Raw genomic sequence first — 11,261 nt, 5'->3', positions numbered from 1 at the left:
CGGGTCGACTTTTTTGAATAGAATCACAGAATCATTTAGGTTGGAAAGGACCTTTAAGATCCTCGAGCCCAGCTGTTAACCCAGGGCTGCCAAGACCACCGCTAAACCACGGTCCTGAGCACCACGTCTACATGTTTTTTAAATGCCTCCAGGGATGGTGATTCCATCACCTCCCTGGGCAGCCTGTTCCAGTGCCTCGCCACCCTTTCTGTGAAGACATTTTTCCTAATACCCAAACTAAACCTTCCTTGGCGCAACTTGGGGCCATTTCCTCTCATCCTATCACTTGTTACCTGGGAGAAGAGACTGATTCCCACCTGCCTACAGCTTCCTTTCAGGCAGCTGTAGAGAGCAGTAAGGTCTCCCCTGAGCCTCCTTTTCTCCTGACTAAACAACTTCTGCATGCTAGACAGGCAGTCCCTACTCTCGGTATACGCATGCTTTTTATCCAAATACACGAGTGCTGGAATCTTTTCTGTTTGAAGTTTAGTTCACTGAAACCTTCACTTTAAAAACACGTGTGTGCTGATAACTAAACCCGAGCGTGTGCAGTTCAGTGTCATTGGACCGACCAGAAAACACTGAAAGGATCTTGAAAGAAACAGGTGTGGGTGCTGGCTGTAAGGAGGGAGGTGTCAAGGGAGTATCTAAGGCAAGCGTGTAGCAGGAATGTGAGACAACCACAAAGAGGAGGAGTGAGAGACAAGACTTCAGATCACTTCTATTCCTTCTGATTATTTTGTAGATGAAAAACATAAATGTGCAGTTCCTGCTGAGGTAAAAATTTTAACCATGGTATTGGTAAGTATTTGCATCACTCAATAGTTTTCATAGCTTCCAAATTTACTATTAGAAAGATGAATGTGTGCACGTGCAATCAGTTTCAGAGATTTTTTAGCTGTGATTATGCATAGAAGCTCCTTTATGCTACAGTCTTTCCAGCCATGTGGTTAAAGGGTAGCTACTACTAATCTAAACACTGACGTATCTTAACACTTTGCAAAACAGTTTGTCAGGAATATTGCAGGAAGAAAGAGAAAGATAGCTTTGAAATCTACAGCCATACTGTTTCAGTGTAACTCTATACTTTCGCAAGTTCCACACTTGCCCAAGAGCTGACTATGTAATGCCAAAAAAAAAGCAGTTTTTAGGACCTAATTAGAGGAGGTGGTAAATCTCAACGCCAGGATTTCTCCTGAAATACAGGAATTTCTGTATTTCACAAATGACCTGCTTCTGTGGCTGAAACACCATATGGATTATTTATGTACTCCTTCTTGGTATTTACTCCTGCTGAAGGGACAGTGTGACCTAAGCATTGTCAGGATTAAAACTTACTGTAAATGAAGGCAATGCAAGATAGATATCTATATATATAGATATCTATATAGATATATCGATATATAGATATATACACACACTATAAATGAAGGCAATAGGAGTATGCAAATAACAGGAAGGAATGAAGGGGATATGCACGTATTGGACAGCAAGATTTTTGAGGAGCACTGCTCCAAAACGGAGTTTAAATATTACCCTGCCCACTAGCAGCACATGCCAAACCAGCTGAGTGGCCCTGGATTGTTTTTTCAGGACTGAGCTGGACACCCCTGGGCAGCAGGCAGAGGCACGTGCTGCTCTGGGGCGGCACCACAAGGGAGGCAGAGTATGTCGTGGGGCTAACAAGGAAGTGTGTGGGCCAGGAATACCTTACAGATTTTTCCAAGTTTTTTTTTTCTCCTAGAATTGGCAAGGCCCCAGGGTTGTCTTTTACCCAGGATACCCTTGTATTTCAGGAAACTAATTCAGGACTAATAATTCTTTCAGTAGCTGTGTGCTCAGTGAAATGCTTCTGCAAATTATGAGAGAGCAAAGTACAGCCCAGCTGGCTGTTCAGGCATATATGTACTTGAAAACTTGACTCGTAACTTGCTATAGCTGTCTGATTCAAGATTCAGCACTGGAATGACGCTAAACTATATATTGGGCCACATCCTTACTTTACACAGCTAAAGACATCTGCACAGATTTGAGAGATCTTGAGTGGAACCCAGCATGATCCTGCCTAGACCTGCAACATTTCTGACACAGTTTGCATTGGTGGTGGTCTGTGAGTGAAAGACTCACAGGTGTGCACTTATCTTGGAACAGCTCGTATCAGATACGGGTGTGGCGCATTCGTGAGAGCAAAGTGACCATCCTCCCGTGGCCTGGGCTGGTCCTCGGGGAGCACAAAGGTGAATTTCTGCATTAGAGTGGTAAAGAAAATAAAGAGCTCCATCCTGGCCAGCTGTTCCCCTGGGCAGGCACGGCGACCTGCAAGAGAGGGTAGAAAGTGTCTGTGAAAGAGGGCATCAAACTGTGCTGGAATTGCTGCGGGAGGAGCAGATCACCCCTCCTGCTGTACCTCTGACTTGCAGCTGGATCCTCCCCTCAAATTTACCTGCTGAGAAAGGCAGGAAGGCCTCTGGTTTCACAAACTGCCCATTCGCATCCAGGAAGTGTTCGGGATAAAACTCATTTGGCTTCTCCCACACTGTCTCATCCTTCAGCACGGAAGACAAGTTGGTGATGACTGTCGTCCCCTGCACTCCTCCGCAAGAGGAAACAACTTATGTAAGAACAGCAGCATTATAGTGGCGCCACAGATCAGTGCTGGTCCCTCTTTAGTCCATGTCTCCCATCTAATGGCAACCGTCACGTGGTGGTTTAGAATAAGGCACCAATCTCCTCCTCTGTATCTGATTTAAAGCAGAGGTAAAGTAGGCCACTTTTCCAATGACATATGGTGCCTGTGCACTGAGGCATCTGAACTTTTGCAATTTGTATCCTTACAAGGCCATTGTATGCAAATGCCAATTTCATGGTTACACAGCAGAAACAGCCTCTGCTTCTCAGATCCTCCTGGGCTTGTTTTATAGCTGGAGAGAAAAAGCTGACTGACAGACTTCAAAGCCCAGCTTTCACAGGGGCCAAGGGAAATTGCAAAGCTTTCCTGTTACACTTGTCAATGTTATAAGCCAGAGATGATATCACAAGGCTAAAAAAGAATCCCAGGCTTGCATTGCTACTAGTGCTGTGAGGGCAGCTGCCTGTCACAACGGCAGTGGACTGAATGCCAGTGGCATTTGAATAGCTTCAGAGATTAGAGTTTTAACTACTGCCGTCTTAGGAAAGCCAGTAAGCTAGTGCTGTGTGCCTCCGGAGAACCTGTTAGGCTGCATTACTTTCTCTTTCCAACACAGGCAATGTCATAGCTCATTGACAGGAAGGCAAACCTTTGCACTGAGCTGCCACTGCAGCTGGGTTCCCACATAACCAGCGAAAACTAAACATAAACCAATGCTGCAGTCACCCACACCCCATGCCTGGTGTCTGCACAGGAAGAGGATGCTGCATTGCCTATCTGGTCATGGTCACCTTGGGAATGAAGAAGCCTTGGACCTCAGTGTCCCGGTACGTCATGTGAGGTAGTCCAACAGGAACGATATCCCCACAGCGTTGCACTTCATGGATCACAGCATTGGTGTAGGGCATGCTCACTTGGTCCTTCATGGTGGGTGGTTTCTCTTTGCCAATCACTTTATCAATCTCTGCTTGGACCTTACCTGAAAGCAGCACAGCTAAGGAATTGAGCACCCTCAGATAAAGAGAAGGGACCGGTACAAGCTGTAGGAAGGCTGGCAACATGAGATTGTAGATACTAGGTGAGAAGAGGATGAGCAATTAGAGAAAGGAACAGAAACTAGAGGGGAATGCATTTGTTTTCAGTTGCTCAGAGCCATCTTTATGTCTTTGTGCATAGCGTCTTTAATAAAGGTTTGGTGACTCTACATGCAACCTTTTTCCTTCTCTCTGCAGCTGAAAGGGTACCTGTGCATGCAGCATTAGAAAATTAAAACAGATTAGCATCTATTCCAAATACTGGACAGAGAGTACTCTGCCCATTGGAAGTCCCCGGGTAGCCGTCAAAATGAAGGCGAGAGCGAACTTGCCCTTTCAACTCCAGTCTTTTACCAGGCCTTACCCCCTGCCGCCAGTCCCTGACAGAACAGCTATGTTTGGGAAGTGTTTCTCCTGGTTTCTGCTAAACCAACAATCACCAAAGCTGTTCCTCATTGCAAAATCCCAAAACCATGAAGAGAAGATGTTCAGGATCCTCACAGAAAAAAGAAGGTCAAAGGGAAGATGCCAAACCTCTGCCTGTCTTCTGACTTACTCTGTATTTCCGGGTGGAGAAGCATGTACAGAAATGCCCACCGGAGAGTGGTGGAGGTGGTCTCAGAACCAGCTATAAACAAGTCTGCAGTCACCAGACGAAGGTTGTTATAGTTGAAACCACTCTCTTCAGCCTCCTTACCCTGTGGGGAGCAAGCAAGTGGCTGATTGGAGCTGGAGTACTTGCTGGGTGAGAAGACTGTTGTTCCAGAGAAGTACCAAGAAGTGCTAGATCCATTTTTGCTGACCAGAAAGTTCATTGGGAGAGTAAAGCACAGCACAGGCAATGGTCTGCGTATGACTGATTTACCCTGGTAACCCTGTTACTTCCCGTATTTGGAGGTCATCAGTCACCTCCTGTATCCCGAGAGGTGAGTGCTACACCTGCCTTCAGAGCAGAAGGGAAAGCTTTGTGCTCTCAGCTCAGACAGACAGCAGGCCCTGCCGCTTGCCATAACAGCCTCCCCCAGTGAAACACAGTTATTCAAGTTTGATCAGATCATAAAACCCACGCAGTAGAGAGGAGGCTGCATTGATGTGGCAAATGCAAAATTAATTGTATTCTGAGGGGGTTATCCAAAGCTATGCGTTACAGATTCTCACCGTTTCTGCCCTGCTGTTTTCTTACAACTGAAAAAGAAAAAGATCAGGGTATTATTGCTGCCTATTAAGGCTGTAACACCAATTTCAGTGAAACTGGTCTCTCATCCAAATGCTAATTGAGCTCAAATTTGTTAGCATATGAGATATGACAAGTTCTCTGCATGAGTTCATCTGCTTGTCTTTTCTAATCCTCTTTATACTTTCCTCTCCTAGGGACTAGTTTCTGTTAAGTTATTCTGTATATTTTGATGCCGGTGTAGCATGAATAGCAATTAATACAGCATTGAAGACTCAACTGTTGTTCCAATAAAAGATCTGTGGCAAGGGAGCTATGGGGCTGACCTGACCAAAGTTAACCCAGTAGAGGAATTTACCCAGCTGGCTTATCAGGGGACCTTAGTGAACAGAAGAGAGGTGTAACAAGAGGCAACATGGCCAGGCTCACATCCACCCCCAAACAGTGCTGCTCAGTGCAGAGTAACGTAGATCACGTCGCTTTGCCTGTGCAAGCTGGCGGGGGTAATGCATGGATGGGAGGTGCCCAGTGCCCGCAGCGCAGCAGGGCCCGTAATGCAGAGCAGCGGTCCAGCCTGAGGACTTGGATGGCGGAAGCAATTTGCAGGCAGAATTTGCTACTGTTGCTCATCTGGCACTTGAAATTTAGTGAATCCATGTGCAGAAACATATGGTGGATGGATGGGCTGATGGAAGTACCTTTGATTTTATACTGACTTCATGCCTGACTGAATCAAAGGAAAGACTCCTTTTAATTTCAGTAAGGTTCAGATTTAGGCCTTCATCTGATCTGCAGGGAACTACTTCTTAGCAAGCAATTCAAAGACACACATCCTGATGGAGATGCCATCTTTCCAAGTCATTACTTGATTTAAAGACAGGCTATGGATGGAGCAATGATACCAAAAAGCCAGTCTGTTGCTGCAGTTTTGTAACTGATTTTGAGACATCAGTCATTAAGGCAGTGACATACACAGAATGTTGCATATTGACTTGTCCCCTGTCACAAACTTGGAAATGTTAGTGAATTCTCAATCATTGCCTTTTAAATGCCTTAAAAATGGTGTAGGCTGGAAAGAAGGGAGTTGCTAGACTCAGAGGGGAACATGAAGGTAGAAAATAGGAACAAGAACATCAGCAGATAATGTGGTCTTTCAAGACAATAAAGGAGGTTACAGCATGAAGAAGTTAACACCTTTCTTCTCAAGATGTAACGTGGAATGAAAAATTAGGAAATTAGTTAGGTTTTATGAGGAAAGTCAGCTTCTATCGACAAGATTAAACTGGTAGAGGAATTGCCCCTGGACCCCGAGGTTCTGCTGGTGTCACCCTACCTTCTTCATTTCCTTTAAAAACACATCAGTGAAATCTCGGATGTGAGCAGGGTTCCAGGTCTCCATGTGCTTTTCTATGAGCACATCTATGAAGTCCATAAATACCTTTTGCCCTCGAAAGACCATCTGTGGCACTCCAGGGATGCGCAGCAAAATGGGCAGCACATTAAGAAGCTGGGATGTCAAAAACAGAGAGAGAGAGAGAGAAGATACTATGTGATACAAAAAGAAAAATAATGAAAACACAATGCTCTCAAGCAACAGAGGGCAGCTTCTTACAGACCATATTATGCTCTTGGTTTACCTGGGGCAGGAATCCAGTTTCTTCATTCAGAGAGCTTTCAAACAAATGTAACATCATCTTGAATGTCTCATCACCATAGTTGAAACGCTCTCCATAGACGGTGGTGCAGATTACATTGCATACTGCATTATTTACAAGAAAACGTAAATCAAAAGGTTTACCTAAAAATGGAAATGGAGACCAAGCAATGAAGCTAGGCAACACCAGGCTCCTGGACCTCAGCTGTCAGCAATGCGAATACATAAATGCCTCCTTGATGCCTTCAAGAGAAAAAGCCTCCAAACTACTCAGATTACTACACATCATACTAGGAAGTGAAGATCTTCTCATCTCCTACTACTATTTGGTTGATCCTTGTTTAAAAGAGAAAGCTCCCATGAAAAGATGAATAGCAGGGTTGTTCTGTGACTTGACAGATAATACTTTGCTTTGTGTTTAGATGACAGGCAATGTGCTGTGAAAACTCAGCGCGCTTTTATTGCATGTGACAATATCAGTATGTTCCACTAAACTCCATGAAGGTAATATTTACCCAACTGTGGGAATAATGATATTTTACCTCTTTATGTCTGTTGATTTCCTGTTTCAAATGGATTAGTGCTACAGTAGCTCTACCGTGTAAAGTAGAAGTGGCTTCAAGGTAGAGCAGGTCACTAATGCATATACTAGAAACACTGCATTTGCTTAGGAAGAGAGCACTGCACACAAATGAAGGTGGCTTTAGTATTACTTCTCTTGGCATCACTTTATTGCCTTTTTTCTATGATATCTCCATCCTTCTGGATGTGACAAACCTTCTTCAGACTCAACTGCAGAGCACAGAAATCCAGCTTCCTCCGTCACTCGCTCCTCCAAGGATTTCTTTCCCATTCCAAAGTTCCTCAAAGTAGACAGTGTGAATCTCCTTAGCTCCTTCCAGATGGGCCCATATTTTGCTACAATAATCCCTGGAATTATGGATGAGCAAGAAATGTCAGTAGCTTTGACCTGTGCATCAAGCACAGTTTGCTAGAGAATAGCAAACATGGGTTTGAAGGTCTGTGTGGATAGATAAAAGTCTGATCTTGTACAGCTTGTTCATACAGCAATTCTAAAAATAGATTCCTGCACCTCTCCTGCACGTGCATGGCTAGTGAAGGTGCAGGGGGGTGTCAATGAGAGCAACCAACGTTGCTAAGGATAAAGGAATCACCCCCCCCTTCCCCCAAACCATTCAGCATTGCACCCTTAGCTTGTGTGAACTGGGTAGCAGCTTGTGCCACCGCACAGGAGCTGAGGAGGAGAGACGTGGGCTGGATGTTGGATAATACTCTTGTCTTGGAAGAAAGTTACCCCTTTTTTTTTGTGATGACAACGACATGCACATAGTGTGTGAGCATAAGCACTAATCACTAGGTGTCGGGAGCTACCAGCTCCAACACTGGCAGGAGAGTTGTACTACCGATAGTTCTAACCCTGCTGAAGAGGTGTATGCTAGCACCTGGAGCTGCACTACAGCCCCTACGGGGAGCCCCCTGTTCATCAAATATGATTTTGTCACCACCAAAAGGTGGCAGCCATACAAGGACTACAGAGACATGAGAAGGTGGCACTGTACTGAGAAAATCTTCCTCCTACCCACCATCTACCCAGTCTTCCTTGTGCTAGTGCCAGTGGGGAATGTCCATTTCCAAGGGACTTGCCTTCAGATTTACTTCCATAGCCCAGATGTTCATATACTGGAAAGTACGGCCGGTCAGCGAAGTCCTCTGATTTGTGGACCAGGGCATCCTTCACTGTTTGATACCCATTCAGTACTACCACGTTGGTCCAGCAGTTCTGCAGATTGAAGACATTTCCAAACTTCTTGTGAAGCTGTCAAGATAAAAAAGCATGTCCCTGAAAATGAGCTGAATGTAATGTCAAAAATATCACCGTATCCTTCCTTAGGGCCTTTACTATTCAGTGATTTTTGAGGTGCTTTTATTAGGAGTCCTTCAGCTGATCTTTGACCTTTGTCTTTGCAGCGCAACAGCTCAGAGCAGTGCCAAACAGCAGCTGAAGCAAGCATCAACGTCCTGTGAGTGGAAAGATTTAGAATACACCTATCCTGGCCAAACTATTGCCATGACCATTGTGCCAAGTATTTTGGATTTTGTCTGACAATGCAAGGTCAAGGACCTTTTTGGGGATTTTCAAAGGCTGCATGCTTAACAATGAATTATCTCATAACACTTGTATTTATTTTGATCTGAAAGACCAGGCAAGTTTTGAGTTGGTCTGCTTCTGCTATAAGGAAATAGTGATGACAAGGTGATATATATATTTTTTTTTTTTAACATGCATTTGCTCCTGAAGATTTACCCAGAGCCTGGATCCCAGAAACACAGGTGGAAGAGGCAATTCCACACTGGAGTTGCAGGTCAGCTTTCTCCGTAAAAGGAGCACACACACATCTAATAAGACTGGTAAGTGGCACACACCCTATACATCTGTTATGATCTATAAAAGACATAATGGTGACAGCAAGATGGCTGCACAGGTAAGCCTGTCAGCCATACATTCACCATGGGAGCTTGCCATGGAGCTGAGTGTCCTCCAGGTAGACAAGCCCTTTGACTGGACATAAGACTCCCAGGAAGGCAGGCTGAAGCTCCCCTGCTAGTCAGTAAGACTGAATAAAGACTCAGGAACATGTTGTTGGCAAACAGTGCAATAGTAGCAATACCCCACAGGCTGTGCTGTTTTGGTTTTTTTGTTTTTCTTTTTTTGGTCTTTTGGTTTGGTTTGGTTTGGGTTTTTGTTTGTTAAAAAGTCAAGTGCCTTCATTTCTGCACTGTAGCAATGCAAGGAATTGAAGTACTTAAGACTATTTCCAGTGAGGTTGGAAAGAGAGTTAGCACTTCACTGCCACTAGAAATACATCATTAAAAGCAATTACTGGTCAAGATTGTGGTTAGTGTGACCCTGTGATGTGATTTGAAAATGGTAATCTTTTGGACTATATGCAAGCAAATAATACAAAATGCTATATTTAGCTTCTCCATTTGGCAGTTTCTGGACAGACAGCTGAACAGCGCTGTCCTAGAAAAAAGGCCTTTAGAGTTTGCAAACTGGAGCACAAAACCCCCGTGGTTCATCTGTTGTAAGCTGTGCTGTGCCTTTCCTTTGGGAAAAGCTAAGCCCCGACTTTGAACAAGAATGCTGCTGAGACTGTGGGCATTGCTATTGGGACAAATCCCGCAAGCTGATCTCTTTAACTGAAACTGTCACACGCCTGTAGGCATGCTTATGTAACTTGCAGGGAAGTCTGCCATTCCTGGCCCACAGACATTTTGTCTTCCCTTGTTGACAGGCCTCCCTGTTCCCTTGCCCCCATACCTGCCTGCGTGTTAAGTTGGTGGCCAGCTCTACAGCAGAGCAAGTGTCATCCATCATAGGGGGCACAACAGCATCTCCCACCAAGCTCACGCAGAGATTGGGAGATGGAGGCCGGCGAGTGTTGGTGTGTGGTCACCTGTTTCTCCGTATGGGCCAGGTCAGTGTTCTTAGGCAGTGACTTGATTTATCCTGGACTTTGGAGAGAGCATTGCCCTTTGGCTTTGTGCAAGCAGAGGTCCTCACCCTTCCTGGGCCCACGGTCGTGTGAGGGGCACTTGGCTGCGGGGGCCAGCACTCACCTGCTTGAAGGAGACGTGGGGTCTGCGGAAGTCGACGTGCAGCATGGTCCCAATGAACGGCAGCGACACCGGGCCCGGTGGGTAACGGCTCCACTTCTTCCTGCGCTTCATGAAGTCGAGAAGTAAAGTAAAGACTGTAAGAAAAACTCCCAGTATAGAGAGGTTTTGCCAGCAGGATGACAGCAGGGACCCCAGCCACAGGGCTAATGCCATTTTGTAGCCTGTCTGCTCCGCAGCCTTCCTCTTTTGACCCGACTCTTTCTGCCTCCTTTTGCCTCTGCTCTCCTCTGCCCTCCTCTCTCAGTTCCTCCCCCTGGCAGCTGCCCCCCCCTTGCTCTCCCCCCTTCCCTGCGCTCCTGCTGTGCCTCCCAGCTCCTCTCCCCCTGCAGTTCTGCACTTGCTGGCCTCCGAATGTGGGACTTGGCTCACACCGAAGCTCCTCCTCTGCTCAGCTCAGCCTTGAGGGGGTGGCGATGAGGGTCATCCCGCCTCTTTCTCCTCCTCCTCCAAAACCAGAGCTCCCCGTCCCCGCTGCAGGTGGCAGCTCCTGCCCTGGTGCCCTCCGTGGGGCAGGGCTGGGTGAGGTCCAGGTGTCTGGGTGCCCTCTCCCACAGCCGAGGTGGGATCACAGTTCCAAACATGCAATCCAGTCCTGCTGCATTCTCACGGGGTGATTTGGAAAGAGTTTGTTTAGATCTGTGTCACCTTCTTGTATGTCCACACAAGTCAAGGGAGAAGCAGCTCCTAGGTACAGATCATCTAGGTTTCTGTTTGCAGGGCTCAGGGCTGGTTCCATTGGCCCTTGAGAAAGCTCAGGTTAGGCCAAGCTTTCCCTTACAGAAAGCACTTGTCACAGAAATCAGCAGCAACCATGAAACCGTGAAATACTAAATCCTGCAAGAAGTCAGCAGGACAAATACCAATTACCACCCTTGCCTTCAGGAGAGCAGGGACCTGCTTGGCAGGATCCCAAAGGGAGCTGCTCTGGAGAGCAAAGGGGCCCAGGAGAGCTGGTTGTTCTTCAAGGGAAGCCTCCTCAAAGCATGAGAGCAGCGCATGTCATTTGTTACCTTAATTTCCCACAGTATCCTTGTAGCTAAATCAATAAGATACAGACTGGCAAGGTAG

At 46.1% G+C, this 11,261-nt stretch overlaps 1 protein-coding gene across 1 annotated transcript; it reads right to left on the bottom strand.

Annotated features, from left to right (window-relative positions):
• Positions 1–2,137: 2,137 nt before the first annotated feature.
• On the bottom strand, positions 2,138–10,541 carry LOC130150873 (cytochrome P450 2D17). Its single transcript, XM_056342179.1, has 9 exons — positions 10,134–10,541; positions 8,157–8,328; positions 7,269–7,421; positions 6,475–6,635; positions 6,171–6,344; positions 4,220–4,361; positions 3,421–3,608; positions 2,444–2,585; positions 2,138–2,316 (listed from the first exon to the last, which is right to left on the bottom strand). Exons 1-9 carry the CDS (start codon positions 10,344–10,346, stop codon positions 2,138–2,140), a joined length of 1,524 nt encoding a protein of 507 aa, XP_056198154.1. The 5' UTR covers positions 10,347–10,541.
• Positions 10,542–11,261: the final 720 nt, after the last annotated feature.

Source organism: Falco biarmicus, chromosome 5 (assembly GCF_023638135.1).
Source record: "Falco biarmicus isolate bFalBia1 chromosome 5, bFalBia1.pri, whole genome shotgun sequence".
Taxonomy (NCBI): Eukaryota; Metazoa; Chordata; class Aves; order Falconiformes; family Falconidae; genus Falco; species Falco biarmicus.
Note: the sequence above shows the minus strand (reverse complement) of the source record. Positions and strands in the feature narration are given on the sequence as shown.

What these genes read in the sequence shown, in the direction of transcription:
- LOC130150873 (XM_056342179.1), bottom strand. Translation starts at nt 10,346, where the DNA reads ATGGCATTAGCCCTGTGGCTGGGGTCCCTGCTGTCATCCTGCTGGCAA. An exon ending in CCCACGTCTCCTTCAAGCAG is followed by an intron (nt 8,329 to 10,133) that starts GTGAGTGCTGGC and finishes TTATCTTGACAG; the next exon opens with CTTCACAAGAAGTTTGGAAA. An exon ending in CTTCCTGCCTTTCTCAGCAG is followed by an intron (nt 2,317 to 2,443) that starts GTAAATTTGAGG and finishes CCTCTCTTGCAG; the next exon opens with GTCGCCGTGCCTGCCCAGGG.